Raw genomic sequence first — 22,567 nt, 5'->3', positions numbered from 1 at the left:
TTCCCAGACCGGTGAAGCCTTCTCATCATCTCTGCTTAAAGCCTGAAGTCATCACCCCCCACTGCCATAACAAACCAGAACCTTTGAGTTGAGTTGCACTGTGTAAAGTCCAGAAAAGTAAAGTTCTTGCTAGGACCCATGAGCAAAAATTTCTTCCAAACACATCCCCAAGATTAGGCCCAGGACAATAATCCACCTTGTCCTGTTTAAAGTTACTGTTGAACAATAAAATGGATAATAAAGAAGACGAATGCAAAAACAATACTTTATTGTTAAAAAATATACAAACCTTATCAATTTAATCCCAAAAGACATTTTTGTATTATAACCAGTGGAAACCATCTTCCTTCCCTTGAGTCTAAAGGCAACCTATTCATTGACATGTTCAAGTAGCTCTTCAACCTGCGTGCTAGTTTGGACGCATGCCTTAATAGCTGTTCAACAAGTCAATGTCCTCTGCAGTAAGAGTTGGTGAGGACGAACATTTTCCCGGAGGGCTTTCATTTGAAGTGTCACACGTTTCCGACTGAAGCCTCCTTTTTCTGGGATCATGGCAGGGATTCTCTAAGTCATTTGTCCTGGAGGGAACCTGTTTTTCTCTTACGTCATTGTTCGCCGGTCTGTAGAAATGGAGTCTCTCACTCTTATCCTCTTCCGTGCTCTTATGAGTCAGAGGTGTTGCATTCAGTACCGTTCTGACAAACTTCTGCCTGCCAACTACAGAAAAAACAAATTTTAAAAGTGTCCAATTATTTATTTAAAAATAGGCCATCGCTGTGTAAATATGAACTTACAAAAACGAAGTGCCGATGTTCTTGAGTCTTCAACTTTTTTCTGTTTTGGCATTTGTGAGCTATTCATTTCCCACTGGTTTACAACCTGAAAACATGCCAAACATTACTTCCTGACACTTGTTATTTAAAAAAAACAACAAAAAAAAAAAACAGTTGTGATCAGAAGTTTAAGTCCATTCATCATGGCATGAATTTCAGGTTATTCTGAGCTTTTAATTATTTATTTGAGCTGTAAAACAGAATATGTTTTTATAGCACTCATTGACTTGACCATCAGCAGAACAATGGGAAAGTCAATGAAGATATAAGAAGAATTGTGGATTTACAAAAGTTTCCAAGGTTTCTTGGAGCCATTTCTAAAGAACTGCAGATTCCAAGATCATCAGTTGAAACAATGGTGCTTTGATCAAACTGTCGCCCCCAGATGAAATTTAATTTGTTAAGATATTCAGGAACAACCCAGAAACTACCAATACCCAAGGCTGCCTTGAACTGGAAACGACTGTAACACCAGCATCACGGTCCACACTGAAGGAAGTTTTAAATGGCTATGGACCAAGACGGTGATGACTAAGAAAGAAGGAGGACTGAATTTTGCTGCTCCCTACATGAACAAAACCAAATGCCATCTGGAGAATTTTTTTATGTTCAGACCACACAAAGATTGAACTATTTAGCCACAATGACAGGAGGTATGTTTGGAAAAATAAAGGTGAGGCTTTCAAACCCAAGAACACTGTATCAACTCTAAAGCATGGCAGTGGTAGCATTATGCTTTGAGTCTGTTTGCTGCCAGTGGTACTAGTACACTGCACAAAGTGGTTTAAATAATGAAGGAGCACTACCTCCAAAAGTCCACCTCAAATCAACAGCTAGACGGTTAAAGCTTGCAAACAACTGTGTTCCAACAGGACAATGTTCCCAAACACAAATCAAAATTGGTTTTGGTTGAGGTGCAACTTGCTAAGGGACATTTAACCAAATGTTGGTGAGGCTGTATGTATGAATGGAATACAGAAATTCCAGAATAAATTCAAACATGTACATGTTTTTTAAAGTTATTAAAGATGTGTACAATACAGTGATTCCACCTTGGGGGGGAAATATTTTACCATCATCATACCCATAATGAGTTTATGTAAACATCTGACCACTACTCTATTCTTCTATCAATGTCAAATCCGCATTTAAACATACTTACCTGTTCAGCCCAACCTTCTGTCTTGCATCTTGAGTGATCAAAGGCAGCCAGTGGTTTCTCAGAATAAATTAGTCCTAACAGGTTCGACATTGTTGCCTTCAATCCTGTGCCAAGCTAGAGGTATACATTACATTTAGATGTCAGTATAACAATGAGCCACAGATAAGTGTTACACACAACTATTGATGTTATACCTTCAAACTGGTTCCAGATACATCAAGATTTGCAAGTTTTGGGAGACATGTGAGGTATTCGAGAGCCCTCTCTGAGATATTGTTGTCTGGAAATGACAGATTATAGCTGATCAACAATTTTATAATGATGTGAGTTTTGAATACTTCAAATCTGGAGGGGATGGTATTTGTGCCATCACCATGAAATCAACTAATAGTTTGGTAACCAACAGGAAATATCCAGAAGCTGAAGACAGTCCAGTCCCTTGTGCATCATACGGATAGGTGCGGTCAGTCGTTGGAGGCCAGCATCTGACAGGCTGTTACTACCGATGAAAAGTTGAATCAGGCTCCTAGAGTGGGAAAAAAAATGTTAGCAACAGCTTTTATTAAATCTTTCATGTAATTTATTTAGGAATGCAATACCTTGCCAGTGAGGTGGATGTTAGATGTTGAAAAAGCTCATGATTGTCACCCAGTTTGCAGCCAAACAAATCCAGAGACTTCAAATTATGAAATGTTTTTATTTCATCCATTCGCTCGTGCAGAAGTGGAAACCTGCAGAAATAAAAGAGGAACAACAAATGCTAGCTGTCCGTGGTAAAGAAGAAAAGGAACCTCGCAGTTTTTTGGTGGCAGTCCGACTCACCTGTTTCGTAAACACAGTGATTCAAGTACCATGCTTCCATATGCATCACTGAATAACTGCAGGGCTTTTGAAGAAATTTCTGGGTTTAAGAATACACGATTTTCCTCAGCTGCTACAAAAAGTTTATCACCTATTTGCTCAGGGAAGCCAATCAGAGAGTCTACATGATGAATATTGTCAACTACAAACAACAAAGTGATGTCAAAGAGAGATTTTGTGGTATATCGCAGACTTCCCTCTTCATTGTAGGTGAATATAAAATGCTCTTTTCTGGGCACAAACGGATTTGTCCTTCTGCACGATAACGCTGGCTTTGGCTGTGCCAGGACTATGTCACTGACACGACGAAGACTTCCTCTTTCTCGGACATAAATGGTGCTATTGTCCATAGTAAGGTCGCACTATTAAGGGCTGCACGTTAAGTCAGCAAAAACTCGAAGTAGCTCACAAGCTAGCTATTAAATAGTATCATGTCCTTGGCTAAAATTAGTATAAAAGGACACCCAAACCCTGCAGTAAAACTCTTTTACTACTTTTTTGCTCCAAATATTTCACATTTTACGGCATTTGCTTTACTACTTGTATGCATTATGACAAATATTCCGGGTTTCCTACGGTAGCCGCGGTTCCTACAGTGCAAGCAAGTTACTGGCAGCTGTGCCTGCTCACTTCAAAGTAAAAGATGGTTAACAACGAATGCTTGTTTTTTTAGGAACTTCTTACCAAATTGCGTATTCTAAGTAACAAGAATGTAATATGAGAAAACGTGTACATACTTTATAATGAACCTCTCAGGATCTCACCAAGTAGTAGTTTAAATGACAAAAAAATCCAAACCCTTATTTTGAAAATGTTTAGGAAGAAGTCTTGTTTACATCCTTGATCGAGCCTGCTCCCGGAAGTGCCAACGTATACGGCAGAAATTAAGTGATTTTTATGGGTTTGGAAGGATAATTTGGTAATTGATTTTCCAAAGATGATAGCTAAAACATATTTTAAAAAGACTGATACTTTTAATGGTTGTTTTTCTGTCTTAATCAGATTTTACATAGTTGTCAAAGTTGATGATCTGCTAAGTGAGAACTTGGTAGCTAACTCAGCTAACTCATAACGTCTTTTTCCTTTATTGGTTATAGTATGCGAAGTCTTAAACATTCCCCATATCTTCCTGAGGTTAAGTTGTTGCCCTTGTGTGACAATTAATTTCCTGTGCGTTTGAGACGGACTTCGCTCTTCGAATCTTTATAAATGGCGTCGAAAAATGATCCGTTTCAATTTCAGGGTGAGTGTCAATCTTCCACTGTGTTATGGAAATGTAGTTGTTTATTTTTGTGAAAAATTTAAACTCACAAGAAGCGATCGTTGACATTTTGCATTAATCCATGTCAACTAACTAGAATTTGACGAAGCTGGCGATCTGTTGGAAGCCAACAGAGATGCAACTACCATCAGCATCGATGATGAAGATGTGAAGCCTAAGCAAAGCACTGCGACTGGTTTCTCCACTGAAGCTGATACTGAGGATCCACTTGCCAATGATGACCAGGCAGAGGTTAGGACAAGCCTTTGAATTTAATATATTTTATTAACTTTTAAGATTTAATTTAATTTTTCCACCAAATCCTTGAATTTAAGCTTCTCTCAGGGCAAAAGAAAAGTCCCTCTTTTTGGTCTTTTGAGTACTACCAAAGGTTCTTTGACATCGAGACCCATCATGTAAGTTTTTTTTTTTCTAATGACTTTTTGGCACCATTTTTGCTAGGTCTCATCAGATTCCATATTTAGTGGTTTCTAATATTTCTTTCAGGTAAAGGAAAGGATAATTGGATCAATGATGCCATGGCCCAGAAAGAACTTTATTAATGTCTACCTCCGTAGAAATCCTGATCTCTATGGTTAGCTCTTCATAGTTTTAACAGATATGTCTCAATCAGATTTTTTTTGTATGACACTAGGTGTATTGTTCTTTGATGTTGTATTCTATTGGTAAATGCTATTTTCATGGAAACCCCCAATAAGGAAACAACTTACATGTGTGTAACAACTGCTTTTAGGACCGTTCTGGATTTGCACCACTCTTGTGTTTGCCACCGCCATAAGTGGAAACATATCCAACTTTTTGGCCCACCAAGGCGATCGGGACTACAAATATACCCCAGAGTTTCGAAAAGGTTTGCTCCTCTTCACTCTCATATAGGGCTTTTCAATATGACCAAAATCTATCCCAATATGAGACATTTATCGTCCCGATATAAATCACAAAAATTTTACATTTTCTGAAAATTCTGTGAATTTTGGGGAGCTCGACTTGCGTGAAGTGTTTCCAGCTGGGCGTCCTTTACCTGGAGTCGAGTGTTTTAACCAATGCATGAAACGATACATTTTTAGACATAAGTTGTAACGGCCGCCGTTTTATTTGTGAGTATTTATTACACGGCGTCTTCTAACGTTTGAGTCTGTGGTTTATTTTTTTAGCGCCTGACTCCTCTTTTTTGCTTCTCATCCGTAAACACTCTGCATACTCGTTCACGTGATTCAGTTTATTTTAAAAAGTCTCAACAGGATCTTGAGCTTTACTGTGAAAGGTTTATGTGGAAAATAAAAGAGCGGACAAGCGATGGTTTTATCATCGTTGTTGCTAACGACAACGCATACAAACAGGCCAGTAGTGTGGTTATATTAAATATGAGAGAAAGAGAGAACTTTAAGAAATTAATATAGCCACTATAGTGACCATCAAAACCATCAATGATCAAAGCGATGAAAAAAAATTGCCGTAAACAGTTTATTTTGCGACACCACGAAACAAACGATAGCGTAAAATGAAACGATAGACGTTTTTTTATATCGTCACCCGATATATATCGTTATATCGAACAGCCCTACTCTCATACACGTTTACATTAAATATGGGAGGGAAACAGCCATTTCACACTGAGTTTTGATTCTTTATGTTTTCCAGTAACCATTGCTGCAACAATAATCTTCAGCTATGCTTGGTTAGTGCCTCTTGCCGTCTGGGGTTTTCTGCTATGGAGAAACAATAAAATGGTGAACTTGGTGTCATATGCCTTTATGGAGATTGTCTGTGTGTACGGCTATTCTCTTTCAATATATATACCTGCAGTGGTAAGAAATTTTGTTTTTTTGTTTTGTCTTGTGTTTTGTTTATTCATTTTAAAGTAGTAGTAACAAATGAAGCACTATACTAAATTTTAGGCATTTATATAACCCCCTAAAAGCAGATGCATATTTAATTACATGATTTGCTGGTTTCTAGTTTTTTAACTTTATTTTCTAAATCAAGGTTCTGTGGATTCTCCCCTTTAACTGGCTGAGTTGGTGCACCATTGTGGTGGCACTCTGCCTCTCTGGCTCAGTACTGGTTTTGACTTTCTGGCCTGCAGTCAGAGATGACCACCCCAGAGTTATGATAGCATTCCTGTCTGTGATTGTGTTGCTCAACATCCTGCTGGCTGTTGGTTGTAAGGTAAATATGGCTACTTTTGATATTTAATGACAAAATAGTATTTGTGCTAATCCATCTATTTCATAACGCTTATCCATCTGGATTTAGATAACAATGATTGACTCTTTCTAATTTATCCTCTGTGATGTCAGCATGGCCTAGTTTTGAACCCACCTCTCCATTCGCCATTCACAGATCCGATCACTTACACTGATATTTTGGCATTTGACTCCTCTGTGGGTTTTTGGGAAACAAATATACTTTATAGTGTCAAGTTGAATCCCTCTGGGGAGATGTGTTTCAGCGGAAACTATGACTACATTACTACATGGTGTGAGAAAGGGCTTCTAGTAAACTTCCTATCATGAATACTGTCCGGTCCTCAGGGATATCATATGTCCCACCACATTGAAGTAATTAGTCTTCAAACTAAGCCATGTCTGAACGCTTAACAAGATGAATGGCTTCCAGAAATCCTGTATTCTTTTCTCTACCCCTGAACATTTGCTTCACACCTACTCACAGTTTGGATTTCGTGCTTACCAGTTTCTCATAACATGTCTTTGCCCTGCCAGTACTCCTTTGCACAAGTTCTTTGACACTTTTTTTTACTCATTTGGGTTTTCTTTTGCAGACCTACTTTTTTACTATTCCAGGGAACAAGACGGTAAAGCCAACAAATTCGACGACATGAAAGACTTGCATTGTCTCGAGGTACCAATAGTGACACAGAAGCTTTTTAAGCTTTTACATATACACTGAAAATCTGATATGTATTTATAATATGTATCTACATGGTGTTTATTTCATTTGTTGTTTGCATATTTACACTCAGTAGTGTCACAAAGGAGGACTTTAATACATTATTGACCCATTTTTGGAGCCTTGGCTCACATGTGTGTCATTTTGACCTACTAAATCTGACACAGGACTTCCTGTACATGATTTTGCCATGCCAAGGCAAGTGTTATCCCCTTTTTGTCTTTTTCTTTTTTTCTTTGAAATTGCAGGCTCTCGTGTTGCCTTATTAGAGAGAATCAAGTTGCTGTGCTGATGAAGTCATGCAACGTCTGAATTTCACCTGAACTCGTACATCCGGTCTTAACACCTTAACCCCTGTATCCTGAGTGCGTGTTTGGATCAGCTGTGTGACATCTGAAAATGCACAATAATAGCAAGCGTGTGGGTTTTGTTTTCTTTTTACGGGTGCTGGATTCTAAACTTTATGCATATAAATGGAGTATGGTTTAAAATAACAAAAAAGGTATATTTTAGTATGACCTTTATACTTAAGTTACATTTTTAAATATTTCTATAACAACACATTTCATAACTGGTGACAGCATCGATGGCATGTATTTTTATATTCCTATAATGGGAAATGAATCATTTGTAAACAGAATTTTCTGTGTAAACAATTATAGATATGGTGTGTTAACCAACGACTAGCGTTATTACACTTGGAGCTGTTGTACGTTACTCTTAAGTTTCTACAAGTCCACCCAACTAATGCCAAAGACCTGTGCTAAACTTTTAAATGGTCATGTAAGTGTTTCTGGAATTAATTTGGTAATGTTTTTGATCGGAAGTGTGGAATTTATTGATTCATGGAGAAAATAAAACATGGTTATTGTGGGAAATGCTGTATTTGAATGTCATTGTTTTATATTTCTAGTTCATTGCAGATCTTTAACACAAACTGAGACAGGTTTCCTTATATTATATAACATAAGTAGTTGCCTAATTGTTTCTTGTCATGCCTGCAGAAAATTTATATCCATCTCAGGTGTCATAGGTCAAAAGTTAATATTAATTAAATACTAAATCTTATATAGTGCTTTTCTACTCAACTTGAGCACTCAGAGCACTTTATGCAACATATCTAATTCACCCATTCACACATTCATACAAGCACTTTTTTGTATGTCTAAGTGCTTTCTATCTAACAGTCATACTCTGAACTCTGGGTGGTTGCATTGGATGAGTGCTTAAAATACTTCATGTGATTCTTCATTTTAGGCAGCCTTGAGTCACCCCGGCTTTCACGTCCATGTGCAACGTGACTCATTTCTTTGGGTTTCTAACTACTTTGTTTTCCAATACATGTCAACAATTGGAAATTTTAAATATTTAAAGAAGAGATTGTAACTAATAGGTATAAGATGAACATTTCAAAGAGATTAACTTTAAAAGTGAGCTGCTGCTACCGTTTTCCAGCTCAACCATCTAAACTGTCACGTGGTCGAGCAAACCGATAGAATCTATCGTATCACCGTTTGGATTCGCAGATCACCCGCAGTGGAAAATCTCACAGTATATATCCAAAGCTGACCACATGCAGGCACACGGTGTGTGGTCAGCACTTTACATTCAGTGAACCTACGTAAAGACTATGCTTAATATTTCCACTAATTAAGTAGAGCTACTTTTTTTTTTGATTAATTAACAAAACAGAAAAAAGTGTCACTTGAACCTTTGTCAAAGGGATGGTGGCGTCCTAATTAATGGTCATTCTAGCCCCAGCTTTGAGTTACACAGGAGCTGCCTGTCAAACAGGTAACCCTATTGGAGGAATGTCACCTGCCTCAGTCTCAGAAGTCTAGACAGCTGCACATACTTGTAGATTTATCAGCACAACACAGGAGGACTTGATTTGCTATTTGTTCTCATTTTTGGGGAATGCCTTTTAATTATTTTTTATAGCTATAGACATATATATTGTGACTTGAAGACCTTTCCATAGGATGGCCACTTCAAATGGCAAAGGTGAAAAAGTGTCCAAATTTGAGATGCTGAAACTTTTGGAGAAATGCAGGAATGAAAGGGACGATGCCATGCACAAAGAAAGCGTTCTCAGAGAGAAGCTCAGGCAGTATGAGTCAAGGATGCGTTCAACAGAGGCTATGAAACAGAAACTGAAGACTCTGGCTCTGGACAACAGGGAGCTGAGGAAACAGGTGAAGGCTCTTCGTACTGAAATTGGACTTGAGTGCAGCCCTAAGTTCAATGGAAAGACCACCAAGGACATAATCAATGACTTGCATGAAAAAGAACGTGAGTGCAACTCCCTGGTGGAAAAGGCTGGAAAACTGAGTCTGACCATTGATGGCTTGACCTCAGAGTTGGCAAATACAGTCACCTCTAAAACACTTTTAGAGGATCAAGTACAGTCATTGCAGCAAAATCTCAAGGATATGACAAATAACCAGCGTCGTCTGCTTAAGTTGTGGGAAGACAAGAAGTCCCAGAGGGAACAGCTTGCCCTCCCTGCAATAATACAGAAACCTGGACAGAAGCCACCCGTCCTTAAAGCAGTTCAAACCGACATGTCCATCAGTTCCACTCAAAAGCTTCCAGCCAATGCTTTTGAGATAAAGCCATTTTCACGGGACAGTGACAAAAATACTGTTTTGGATAAACACAGTTTCCCATCTTACGGAAACGGCTATAGTCACGGAAAGAAAGCTTTCGTGCATGATGAAGCTAAAGGAATACAGAACTGACTTCACTGACAGCTACTGACTCTGCACTTGAGATGGCAACTAATTACTGGACTAATGTTACATAATGACAGAGTAAAATGAGACACAACTTTAAAGCTGATTTATGTTCTTGTGTAATTCCATCTTGTGACAATGTTGTTTTAATAGCATTTGCATAATTTAAACGTAACCTGATTTTTAGGATCGGTGAAAGTCGACCTTTCAGGAAAACATTTGTAAGCTGAGCTTAATGTAATGATGAAATTTAACGTAGTGTACGTGTGCCAGTCAGTGAGAATTTATATGTACAATCTTTAGTTCAAGACCCAACGTTAAATCCATATACTGAATGAATATGAAACGCTGGCAGCAGGCAGGAAGATGGACAGCTTTTAATCGGGGTCCTTCAGAGGTCCTTTGAATGCATGTGGCGCGATATGGGAATCTGAGGCGTAAATAGTTTTGATTGTCGTTTTCTTCTCAAAGAGAGGCATAAATTTATCTAAACAACATGTTTTCTGCAGAGCAGAGTTGCTGGTTTATCCGCAAGGTGAGTGTTTTTCTTCTGACACCAGATGACTATTTAGAAAGTGATTTTTCGTGTCTCCTAGCTTGCTAAACTTAGATCTGTTTATGCTAGCTTCTTTGAATGCAGCTAATGAACGTCTTCAGATTTTATTTATTTACAATTATCTTTAAAAGTGTTTACAGAAAGTTGAGAAACCGAGGTGCGAATGGAGGCTATTCAAATAAAAGAAAGAAACGCGAGCAAAGTAAAAGGGGAAAAAAGTGTCTTTACAAATATGAAGTTAGTAACAACTATGCAGATATGTAAGTTTCACACGTTAAACCCGATCGATAAATAGCAACTTGAGTATAGCGTGTTTTCTGGTAGCAAAAACAATAAGGAAAATTAACTTAGTGATTATTTGTATTATTTGACTGAAATATGAAAATATTTGATTCACGCATGTTGTAAACATTAACGATAGGCATCTAGGGGCTAACACTGAAAGTATATAGGCCTCCGTAGTTTCTACCAAACAATGACAGAAAAAGAATTGCTGATGTTGAATTGAAATGTTTTCACTTATTTTAAATTTATGTTACATTGAATGAAGTGAAGATGTCGTGCCAAAAATTGACTCATGTTTCTCTTTCTTTTTTCTTTTAAATTTATTTATTTATTGTAATGTCTGATATTTTGTTTTTATTGGAAAATAGGCTGTACTCAATAGGATTTATGAAGTCGTTATATATATGATAGAGAAATGACCTGTTTTTCATGTATCCTAATGACTCTGACTTATTGTACCTACAATGTGTTCTAGATTATAATCAATCCATTTTTTTTTGCCACCTAAATATATTTATAGAGCTGTTATGTTACGTTTGTTGCATTTATCCGTCCCCTTCTTGACCGGATCTGGCTTGAAAAGGAAAAGTTTAATGTCAGTAATTTTTTATTTTTTATTTTAGCTGGGGAAAATAAAGAATATATAAAGTGACTTTGACCAAAAATGATTTCAGCTTCTATCTTGTGGTAGGAATATTGTTTCCTATTCAAACTGATTTGATGTCTTTCATGTAAGATATGTCTGACAGATTATTGGACAATAAGTCATCTACTACAGTTTAAAGCGCTTTGGATGCCTTGTTTATAATGGAGCACTGTAACGAAAAATAATTTCCCCTAGGGATCAGTAAAGTATTCTGATTCTGATTGAAAAGCGCTATATAAATGCAATCCATTATTAAATATGAGTAACCTTTTTTTTTTGGAAGTTACCAGTAATCACTTTTACCCCTAATGTAACAGTCATTCAAAACCACTTTTAAGTTCATACCTACCTTTTCCTATAAAACAAGCCTAAAGGGAAAAACAAACAAACAAAAACAAACCAGCTACCTATATTCAACAGAAGCCACTTCATTGCATTATTATCAAGACAAAAAACTAAATTTTGAACATAACACCTTTAACGAGGCATTAACAGTTCCACATGGGTATCACTCTTTGAGAAAATTGAATTGCAATGCAATATTGGGAATGTTTGCATCTTGGTTTCAGAATTTTACACCCCAGAAGATATTGTTTTAAATTACATGCTCTCTGGAGATTTCCTTTACAACCTGATTAGCACAGAACACGTTCTGTACATGAATGTGAAATTTAAGTAAGACAATTTAAAAAAAGAAAAAAAAGACCTTTTCATATGGATTCAAATTTCTTTTTTTTTTTTATAGCGTTGAATCAAGTGGTTATTCTTTCCCAATACTTGGTGATCAATAATAATGATAATGATAATAATAATAATAATAATAATAATAATAATAGTAATAATACATTTTATTTGAGGCCACCTTTCAGAAACCCAAGGTCACCTTACCAAAGAGAAAAATTATTAGAAGGAGTAATAGTCATAAAATGCATAAAATAAGTAAAAATTGCAAAACAGAACTTGACAACAGATAAAATCAGCACTAAAGCGAATAAGCCAGTTTGAACAGATGTGTTTTGAGCTGTGACTTAAATGCGGGAAGAGAGTCTATATTTCTTATGGTTGGAGGAAGAGAGTCCCAGAGCCAAGGAACAAAGCCACCACTAAAGGCTCTGTTCTCCATAAGACATGCGGGCGGAACAGTAAGATGAATAGCAGATGAGGATCTGAGAGGGCGGGAAAGTGGTGATGTGAAGCGGGTCACACAAATAGGAAGGAGCAGATTTATGGATACACTTGTATGTGAGAAGTAAGATTTTAAAGTTTATCCTGGCTTCTATGGCTAACCAGTGAAGCTGCTGAAGAACTGGGGTAATATGAGCTCTTGACGGAATACGAGTTATGACCCGAGCTGCAGAATTTTGAAGAAGTTGGAGTTGCTGAAGGGACCTTTTAGGGAGACCAAATAAGAGGGAATTGCAGTAATCAATATGAGACGTAATAAGACTATGGACAAGGATGGGCTATATAATGTCTATAATGTAATAATGACTGCTCTGTTCAGGTAATTTGTTGGAGAGCTGCAGCCAGTATTGCTTGGGCTGTACTGTTGTTGCCACCCAGCACAGCAATTTTTGTGTTCCTCAGCAAGTTCAGTGTTCTCCACCCCATCCAGACCATATCAGGTGAGTCACCACGCTGCATTTTAAGATTACTCAGAGCTGAGTATGAAGCTTACCGTACACTTTTTTTTTTTTTTTTAATTCCAGAATGCTTCTCCATGCTAACAAGTGCAACTGCCATCTTCTCTTTCATCCTGCTGTGTGGAGTGATCATCATGGTTGGTTTCTTGAACTTTGAGTATTACACAGGTGAGTCACAGAGCACTGCAAAACTTCCCTAAAGATTTTCTTTACTACTAACATGTTACGTGGATAGATCATATGTAAATTTTCATTAGTGAAGCTGGAATTAATGTCACCAGTTCAGTGTTATGGTAGAGCTTATAATAAATAAAATGCTATCATTAGTTTAACAGAATTAAGTAATTTGATTGTGGACTAATGTTGTCTGTTAAATAGGGAATAGTTTGTTGAATGACACCACAACATGAAAAACACACGATCCTTCTCCCTTGGATAAAAAGATTAGTGTTATGTTTTTCTTTAAATTGTATAATAAAACAAAATGAAAGTAAAATGAGTTAAGTTTTACTTTCTTTTCAGGACAACTAAAATACCTGATTGTTTAGTACTGGTTCAACACATCCATGGGGCCAGCTATTACTTTAATAAGCTTTACTCAGGTTTTAAATGATAAGATAATATAATGGGTACTCCACTAAAAAATTGTCTATTATGTAACTTCTTTGTTGTTACTGTTTTTTCTTTCAGTCATTCCAACTATTGCATGCTCGAAAATCGCGCTCTTTGGTCAGCTTCTCCACCCTCGACAGCTTGTCAACTCCCTGGTCCACTGTATCATGGGAATGATTGTAGCTTGGTGTTCTGCCGTTACCATTGGATTTAGATACGAAACTCTTGGCCACCCGTGTGCGCAGACCGATGGGTAAGTGACTACCACACTAAGCTTTGGTGGTGAGCTTTAAACGTTTCTTCCACAGTTTAACTGCCTTCATTTATTTGCAACCCTGACAGTTATCATCAGATGTGTCTGAATGAATATCATCTCATCCTTCTGCTGGGTGGAGCTTTTGTTGGATTCTCCCACAGTCTGCTGGGTGTGATCCACAACATGAACTATGTCTCCTTCCATACTGTTCAGGTAAACAGTGGACTTTAAAATGTTCTTTGTTTATCTGTGATTCTGCCTCACATGTGACAGTGAATCAAAATTAGTATCCTGACAGCGAATAGCTCCAACATATTTTTCTGAGACAAAACAAGTAAATGAGGTGGCTGTAGCTCAGGAGGTAGAGCTGGTCACCTACTGATCCGAACGTTGGAGGTTCGATCCCTGGCTCCTCCAGTCTGCATGCCAAGCATCCTTGGGCAAGATACTAACCCCAAGTTGCTCTCCGATGCATCCATCGGAGTATGAATGTGTGTGAATGTGATTAGATGGCGCTCAGTTTGGGGTCAGTGCTTGTGAGAATGGGTGTGACTGGGTGAATGTGGCATGTTGTATAGAGCGCTTTGAGTACTCCTGGAGAGTAGAAAAGCGCTATACGAGAATCAGTCCATTTACCATTAAATCTCCCCCCCCAAAAAAATAAAATAAATAAATTTAAAAAAAGTTGCAGCTGTCTAGTGTGAGTTAATATTTGTTGTTCATGTTCACTTATTATTTCCCCAGCAATACAAATACCTTCGCTTCAAGGGATGTCTTCCTTTGGTGGTTAGGTGCAGTGCCACTCAGGCACTTTACTCTGTCAGGAACTTCATCGTTGTTTATTACTTTTTGGGTAAGTAACTTTCTTATTAATTAAAATGCCATTAATGAAGCTTCACCCGCTCTATCTCTCTATCTATCTCTATATACAGTGGCTTGCAAAAGTATTCGGCCCCCGTGAACTTTCCCACATTTTGTCACATTACAGCCACAAACATGAATCAATTTTATTGGAATTCCACGTGAAAGACCAACACAAAGTGGTGTACACGTGAGAAGTGGAACAAAAAATCATACATGATTCCAAACATTTTTTTACAAATAAATAACTGAAAAGTGGTGTGTGTGTGTAATTATTCAGCCCCCTGAGTCAATACTTTGTAGAACCACCTTTTGCTGCAATTACAGCTGCCAGTCTTTTAGGGTCTGTCTCTACCAGCTTTGCACATCTAGAGACTGAAATCTTTGCCCATTCTTCTTTGCAAAACAGCTCCAGCTCAGTCAGATTAGATGGACAGTGTTTGTGACCAGCAGTTTTCAGATCTTGCCACAGATTCTCGATTGGATTTAGATCTGGACTTTGACTGGGCCAGTCTAACACATGGATATGTTTTGTTTTAAACCATTCCATTGTTGCCCTGGTTTTATGTTTAGGGTCGTTGTCCTGCTGGAAGGTGAACCTTCAGCCCAGTCTCAAGTCTTTTGCAGACTCCAAGAGGTTTCCTTCCAAGATTGCTCTGTATTTGGCTCCATCCATCTTCCCATCAACTCTGACCAGCTTCCCTGTCCCTGCTGAAGAGAAGAACCCCCAGAGCATGATGCTGCCACCACCATATTTGACAGTGGGGATGGTGTGTTCAGAGTGATGTGCAGTGTTAGTTTTCCGCCACACATAGCGTTTTGCATTTTGGCCAAAAAGTTCCATTTTGGTCTCATCTGACCAGAGCAGCTTCCTCCACATGTTTGCTGTGTCCCCCACATGGCTCGTGGCAAACTGCAAACGGGACTTCTTATGGTTTTCTGTTACCAATGGCTTTCTTCTTGCCACTCTTCCATAAAGGCCAACTTTGTGCAGTGCACGACTAATAGTTGTCCTATGGACAGATTCCCCCACCTGAGCTGTAGATCTCTGCAGCTCGTCCAGAGTCACCATGGGCCTCTTGGCTGCATTTCTGATCAGCGCTCTCCTTGTTTGGCCTGTGAGTTTAGGTGGACGGCCTTGTCTTGGTCGGTTTACAGTTGTGCCATACTGCTTCTATTTCTCTGAGTGATCGCTTGAACAGTGCTCCGTGGGATGTTCAAGGCTTGGGAAATCTTTTTGTAGCCTAAACCTGCTTTAAATTTCTCAATAACTTTATCCCTGACCTGTCTGGTGTCTAAATCCAATCGAGAATCTGTGGCAATATCTGAAAACTGCTGGTCACAAACACTGTCCATCTAATCTGACTGAGCTGGAGCTGTTTTGCAAAGAAGAATGGGCAAGGATTTCAGCCTCTAGATGTGCAAAGCTGGTAGACACATACCCTAAAAGACTGGCAGCTGTAATTGCAGCAAAAGGTGGTTCTACAAAGTATTGACTCAGGGGGCTGAATAATTACACACACACCACTATAGATAGTGTTGTGGAAATTTTAATTACCAAAGCCTGCAGACCAGATGAGTTGTAACAACACCTTTATTTCAGCTATCTCATGCATAAGGAGGGCCGTCAGTCAGGGGGCACTGAAAGTCGTCTCTGACAATGAACAGTTCAGGTCTTTTTTTTATACACGGTCACAGAACAAAAGGCTTTTACAGTTGCAGTTCACACCTTGGCTCTAAACAGACAGACTCTCTATCACCTGTGTGAATCTCCCCCACTCTGGGGTCAAGCCTTCCTGTGTGAGCTTCCGCATCCTGGGAGACATTCACCAGTTTCTCACCGCCTGTTCCAGCGTGAATGAGGTGTGAACCAGACATACTAAACTAAGTAACATGAAAGCAAGACAATACATTACAGGACAATGCACTAAAGAGAAATCCCACAACAATAGATACATAGATATAGATTGTCTGGATTTTGGCTTTCTCTGCACAGCATACTGGAAGTGTTCATTATTTAAATTTAATATCAACAGGGCACATTCCAAGAACATGGATCTGTAAAACACTGAATCTTCACTTGGGCAGGTTAGTGTTAGATCATATATGATTTATTGAAAATACTTAGCAATGCTTTTTGCCTGATCAGTAGCTCGCCTCGTGCAAAACACTGCATTATCATAGTTATGTGTGATCTACCCTTCCAGCTCTGCCCACCCTCTTGACAGCATAGCTGGATTGCTGGACCTCTCCCTCCTCTACCACCTCTGGATCAGTGCCACCTTTCTCCTCTTCACTTGGTACATCATGCTGCTGCTCTTTAGGATTTTTCTCACTGAGGTATGTATCCGTTAAAGGCAAAATTTAGATCTGTAAATATTTTAAAACCAATTGTGCTGTTCAGTATATTAAGTATCCTTAACAAGTCATCGAGGGAAGGTTGTTTCTTCCTGTTTTAATACTGTGATAATTACATTTCCTAAATAAAATAAATCCTATCTTGAGTCCAGTTCCTCTAGGAACTATTGACCTATTTCAAAATTGCCATTTATTTACAAACTGTTTTTTTTTGTTTTTTGTTTTTTGTTTTTAAGTTGTCAATTTAGGTGTGTGTGTGTGTGTCGTGTTATATATCCTTCTGTCATACAGAGGTTCTGCTGACAATTTCAAAATGATTTTGGTCAGTGGAAAACAGTACATAGTAACCACAATAACATCCATAATCAAGACTACACAACTTCTATTTATATTTTTAATAACTTGGAAACACTAGGGGGCAGCAGTGTCAAGGCAATGGGTTTCTAAGGACTGAAAAGCAGCTTGACTACAGTTTCTAATGAAAGATAGTAAATAAATAATAAAATGAAATTAAACATAATACATTTCTTCTGTAGGGGTACAGTTTTCCTGTGCAGTCATCTTTTACTGAGGATGCAGACCATTGCCTTCCTAAAGTACTGACTGAAAAGCAGCCAATGCTATTAAAAGTAGGTACAAAACACATTTATATTCTTGCAAACATATCCATTTTAGGTTAAACCCCACTGATCACCAAATTCTGGTGCTCTCTTTTCCCCAATTTCAGTTCCTAGCTTTGCAGGACTTGGCTCTGTTGTCTCAGCATTCTCCATTACGACGGTGTGAAGTCTTCAGTCTGAGTCAACCAGGTCTGATCATAGTTTCTTTGCGCAAAAGAAGTTTTTATTATTTCTATTGCTGTATAGCCCATTCTTCTGATTGTGACATCAGGCATATAATATGTAGATTTTGGTAGTCAACTGTCAAGCTCCTTCTGACCTCACGTCAAACCTCAAGTTAAATCAATCACAAACATCAAACATGCAAGGCAGGAGCCACAGTTCTTTTGTAAGAATTAATCTTGACGCATGTCAGATATTCAGATTGTGCTTTTATCTAGCTCAGAATGTATTTCTTATTTATTTATTCCCAGGTGGACATCCTCATAACTGGAATGCTATCAGTAAAGAGTGCCTCTCTCTGCTGGCTGATCTTACCCAGAGACTTGTAGCCTATCATGACACTGTAGCAACCAATGGCAGGGCCAAATCACTGTCAAGTGGGAGTGAAAGGAAGACCTCTTCTGAAACATCAGGTACATTAGTATCACAGAAGTGGCTGTCCATGTCAGCCAACTGTATAACAGTATATTAACATAGTGTGAGTGTGTTTATGGCATGTATGTATATTTTAATTTTTTTGTAATCCTAACCTCAGGTACAGAAGATTTCATGAGTCCAAGGCCTACCGCTTTTATGAAAACTCCAGCTTCAGTCTTCGCTCGGTCCATTGCTGGAGGCCAGCAGAGCCCTCTAACAGCCCCATTCACCCCTGATCTGGACAGCCCCTTTATGTCTCCTGCACTGCGACGTCTTGCTGCTCCTGTGGAGCAAGGCTCACCTTGGTATGGCACAGTGCAGAGCCCCCACATCATGAGGCGAGTGCCCAAACTCTGGTCCACATCCACAGGTGAGTAGGGAATAATGGGAGCCGTCAGGTCATTCAGATCGTACAACTGCAATAAAATGCAATGTTAGACAAAAGAGAGAATGTGTTGACTGGTACAGTTCCCCCTTTTTTTTTTTTTTTTTTAATGATGGCATATTTGGGGGCAATGAAGTGATACTTTTTTTTACTTTGGTTGGTCTGATAGGTTGATCCATTTTTGGGTACATTATAAGCTTTATGCTTCTGTTGATACAGATTCCCAGGTTAATGGCAGTCCCCCGCCATCACCAGCTTCAGTTCCCAGTGACAAGCAGGAACCCTCCAAACCAAGTTTTCTGGCTCAGTTCCTCCAGAACAGAAGAGAACAGGTACTAAAACCTTGTCTCAAAGCCAAATGATAATGTGTTTTTGGTCCTGCACTGTGCTTCTGACGTAAGGCTTTTCACACTTATTAATTCAGGAATAATATAACAGGAGTCAAGTGCTGTGGTCTACTTCATCCAGCTTTTCTAGTTTTCCAAAAACCTACAGTCAGGGGTGGACAGATGTGAAAATTAACAGGGATATCACAAATTCAGATGTAAGGTTCTGGGAAATGTGCCAAATCGGGAGCTTGTTTATGGTTATTGTTAGAAGTACTGCTTTTACTACAGGGTCTCGACCCAGGGTTAAGTGTGAAAAGCTAGTATTTGTGTTAGTCTGTCTTTTTTTTTTTTTCTCTTTTTAAACTTTATCACCAAAACACTTCTACATTTAATTGTCTCATTTAGGTTAAAAATTTCTTGGCAAAGCGAGTGCTGATAGTGTATTTGTTTAACAAGGTAAGAACGTGTGGCATGTGCATGCTGTCTCCCTTAAACTTCTCCACACTGGGGGGCTCTGGCATGCTCTTATCTGGCTTGGTAGATTTTTGTCTTTTTTTTTTTCTTTTTCTTTTTTTAATTTTTTAACAAATCTAGCGTTCTCGTGTAGTAGCCATTACTAATTTATCTCCTGGTTCTGGACCTAATGGTGGAGGCATTACTAATGCATCTCTTTTCTATCCAACCTGCTCTTCCAGTGAGCATACTAATTACCTTTAGAGCTTGAATTAAGGGGTCATGTGACAATCAGTTTAGTGCTTGGAGTATATGCTTAGAGATTTCCTTTTTCTGATCACACAGTGAGATTATGAGAGAAAAATCTCACTACTTGCATTTCCCTGCTTCCTCTGTGTAGAAACTAATGTGGTTAGTCTACTTTCTGAGGTTTATGTATATTTCTTTTAACCACACTTGCATGCTGTAGTGCTGTAGTGTAGTCACACTAAGTGTGCCCCACTAACAACTTCCTAATTTAGCATTGTGAGTCTGCATCTGTTAATTTAAAGGGGAAAAAATCCTGCTAGCTAACATTGTGTGTTGCAGCTCCCAGAAGCCTCGAGTCAGGCTCTCTTTGCTGACAGTCAGGCCCACATCTGGGCTTTGGAAGGTAGGAAGAAACTGTGAATACTTACATTTGATTTGAATTCAATTTCCATCCCGCATATTAATTTATTTTCTTTGATTTCCTTCCATTACAGGGCTCTCTTACCTTGTTCAAGCCTCATTCTCTGAAGATCAGTTTGGGGTTGTGCAGACTACATTACCCAGCATTCTCAGCTGCATGCTGGTCTTACAAGAGGTAAATTACAGTATATTATTTTACCTATTCTGGATATACTTGCTGGAGATTTTCTTGTGCTCCCTTAAAGTAGAAACAGAAGAACAGTAGAAACAACTGTCCTAATGGCTTTTCCATTAGGATAAGGAGACCATTTTTAATAGGGCCCAGTTCACTATAACGCAGGTTGATTAAGCACAATGACCATTTTAAGTAGAACATGTACAGGACAGTTGTACTTCTCGTCTGCAGGCTGTCGATCGACACTTCAAGCTGCCCCATGCCTCCAGTAAGCCTGTCAGGTCGACCAGCAGCATGGGAGACTCAACATACAAAACTCTGCGCTTTGCTCTCAGGGCCACACTAAAGACTGCCATCTACAGGATAACAACCACATTTGGTGATCACTTAAAGTAAGGCTGCTTACAATTTAAAATCTGAGTAGTATTTTGTGTGATTAAGAGAGAAAACTGCATGCTGAGTATTATAACCCTTGGTGTTTTTGTTTGATCCTCAGTGCTGTTCAGCTGTCTGCAGAGCATCAGAAAAGATTGCAGCAGTTTCTGGAGTACAAGGAGTAATGTATTTGACGCTGGCCGTGCCTTGAGATTCTTATCAATGCATAAAGATGTCAACAAATGAAAGGCCATGATAGTGCCTCTTTTAATATTTATGTCTGCACTATACCGTGGGATTATATTTGATGGTTGAGATCACATCTCTCACATGCAGGAAGGAGCAGGAAGCCAAACAGACTGAAACGGGTTGAAGGACTGTTATCTCTTGTGTTTAGGAGATATTAATCTACCCTACAGTAAAAGAGGCTCAAAATAAATAAATAAAATTTTTTCCTCACAAGGAAATGTGAGAAATTCATATATGACGTTTGTTGATTGGGATGAGTTACAAAGGGCTCTCTGTGCATCATCATCTTTGGATTTCATATTTCAGCTGCTGTCCTCTTGAGTAATATTTTTGGTGTTGAAAAGAGATGGCACGAGGGCTAACGAAGAAGCTGTCTTTGTTTTGTAATGAGCTTTTTTTTTTTTTTTGGCTTCACGGGTGTCTGAAATGGATCCTAAAAATGCATTTTCATAGATCTGGTTTTGAGTCTAATCACCTGCCTAGAACAACTGATCATCTGTCTGCATCAGCTCAGCAAAATACATTTTCAAATTAGACACCAGCTTTTGTACATGTTACCAGTTTGTATGATTTTTTTTTTTATTTATTTTTTTTATTTTCATGATAAATGACGTTATCATATGAGAGGAACAGGTTTGGTGCAGCAGGTTTTAAGCCTGGATAAATGTTGTCACTGCCAGAATTTAAGTTTCTGCTCAAAAAACAGTTTGAATAAAAACACGTGAAGATCCTTTCTCTGGTTTGGAGAAATGCGTGCTTGTCACAGGCGTAAGACGGAGAAGGCAATTGAAAGGAAAGACCATGCCAAAGTTGTCAGATATATGATGAACAAAAAGTGTAGGAGTGGAGACTTCAATCAATGCTTTCTGCTCAGGGCTACTTACCTCAGTACTGAACCCTCACACCAGAATCCCAAATTATACATTAGACAGCAGAGGGCTTTGATTGTTGTGCAAACTGGCTACATATGGAAGAAAAATGCAATTCCATTAATTAAACTGGAGGAATTGTGATTCTCTTTGTAGGAGAAACCTATAAACAATAACTGAGCTCTATTAGAATACAGCCTAAACAGCATGAAACCTGAGACTGCAGCAGCTAAATGGAATTCAGCAATTATAATAACATATAATAATAATAACAGATTACAATTACAGATGGAAATCAGCAGTCTCGCAAGCAACTGTATATACACTCACCTACCACTGCCTCAGTTTTTCATGGCATAGATTAAACGAGGTGCTGGAAACATTCCTTAGTTGCTGCAAATCTCCGGCTAAATGACAGGCACTGACCACCCCCCTAAAATTTGCTAGCTCCCCCCACCCTCCTCTGGCAACACTGTCTATGTTGGTACTAATTTTAATAAACTTGAGTACAAAAGAGAGGAAGACACGCTACAATCAATCTATGAAAACAGGTTTTTATGGATTAAAAATTATATTTGGTTTTCATATGTATGTATTTTCAGTGATATCAACTTTAATAACAGGAAATTAAGTAGACAGAATTATTTTCTTTCTCTTTTTTTGCTATCTGTTTTAAGTATATTTGACAACAGCATAAGAAAACTGGAAATTCTGTTATTGCTGTGCTACCCCAATATTTTTAGTGGCCACCCCTATGAAAAAGTTCTGGAGGCAGCCCTGGTCCGTAGCTGGGAATCTCATCAA

The 22,567-nt window shown here is 38.5% G+C and overlaps 4 protein-coding genes across 5 annotated transcripts; 3 read left to right on the top strand and 1 right to left on the bottom strand.

The window, feature by feature from the left end:
- Positions 1-250: 250 nt before the first annotated feature.
- Positions 251-3,455, bottom strand: lrrc42 (leucine rich repeat containing 42). The gene is made up of 7 exons (XM_085253969.1): positions 2,818-3,455; positions 2,595-2,726; positions 2,400-2,521; positions 2,190-2,275; positions 1,996-2,109; positions 795-879; positions 251-717 (listed from the first exon to the last, which is right to left on the bottom strand). Exons 1-7 carry the CDS (start codon positions 3,204-3,206, stop codon positions 428-430), a joined length of 1,218 nt encoding a protein of 405 aa, XP_085110095.1. The 5' UTR covers positions 3,207-3,455; the 3' UTR covers positions 251-427.
- Positions 3,456-3,691: 236 nt separating this feature from the next.
- Positions 3,692-7,926, top strand: yipf1 (Yip1 domain family, member 1). Its single transcript, XM_085255181.1, has 10 exons — positions 3,692-3,775; positions 3,954-4,099; positions 4,215-4,369; positions 4,453-4,533; positions 4,625-4,712; positions 4,872-4,988; positions 5,780-5,946; positions 6,125-6,307; positions 6,921-7,000; positions 7,297-7,926. The coding sequence occupies exons 2-9, from the start codon at positions 4,066-4,068 to the stop codon at positions 6,978-6,980; spliced, it is 885 nt and encodes a 294-aa protein (XP_085111307.1). The 5' UTR covers positions 3,692-3,775; positions 3,954-4,065; the 3' UTR covers positions 6,981-7,000; positions 7,297-7,926.
- A 760-nt stretch (positions 7,927-8,686) lies between these two features.
- Positions 8,687-9,965, top strand: LOC146553330 (uncharacterized). The gene has a single exon (XM_085253359.1). It carries the CDS (start codon positions 9,031-9,033, stop codon positions 9,787-9,789), a length of 759 nt encoding a protein of 252 aa, XP_085109485.1. The 5' UTR covers positions 8,687-9,030; the 3' UTR covers positions 9,790-9,965.
- Positions 9,966-10,143: 178 nt separating this feature from the next.
- Positions 10,144-22,281, top strand: ndc1 (NDC1 transmembrane nucleoporin). Of its 2 annotated transcripts, XM_085253355.1 has the most exons (18): positions 10,144-10,318; positions 12,775-12,895; positions 12,980-13,081; positions 13,604-13,778; positions 13,868-13,994; positions 14,526-14,634; positions 16,679-16,730; positions 16,850-16,982; positions 17,537-17,629; positions 17,728-17,809; positions 18,094-18,255; positions 18,378-18,629; positions 18,864-18,976; positions 19,379-19,429; positions 20,015-20,078; positions 20,170-20,270; positions 20,502-20,662; positions 20,767-22,281. In XM_085253355.1, exons 1-18 carry the CDS (start codon positions 10,280-10,282, stop codon positions 20,828-20,830), a joined length of 2,001 nt encoding a protein of 666 aa, XP_085109481.1. In that variant the 5' UTR covers positions 10,144-10,279; the 3' UTR covers positions 20,831-22,281. The 2 variants fall into 2 exon arrangements, with proteins under 2 accessions (XP_085109481.1, XP_085109482.1); XM_085253356.1 differs by lacking the exon at positions 19,379-19,429.
- The last annotated feature ends 286 nt before the right edge of the window (positions 22,282-22,567 follow it).

The sequence above is a fragment of the Mchenga conophoros genome, linkage group LG18 (genome assembly GCF_057382185.1).
Source record: "Mchenga conophoros isolate Kocher_MC1m ecotype Shallow Benthic linkage group LG18, M_conophoros_male_GT1.1, whole genome shotgun sequence".
NCBI lineage: Eukaryota > Metazoa > Chordata > Actinopteri > Cichliformes > Cichlidae > Mchenga > Mchenga conophoros.
This window is presented reverse-complemented; position numbering and strand designations above follow the sequence as displayed.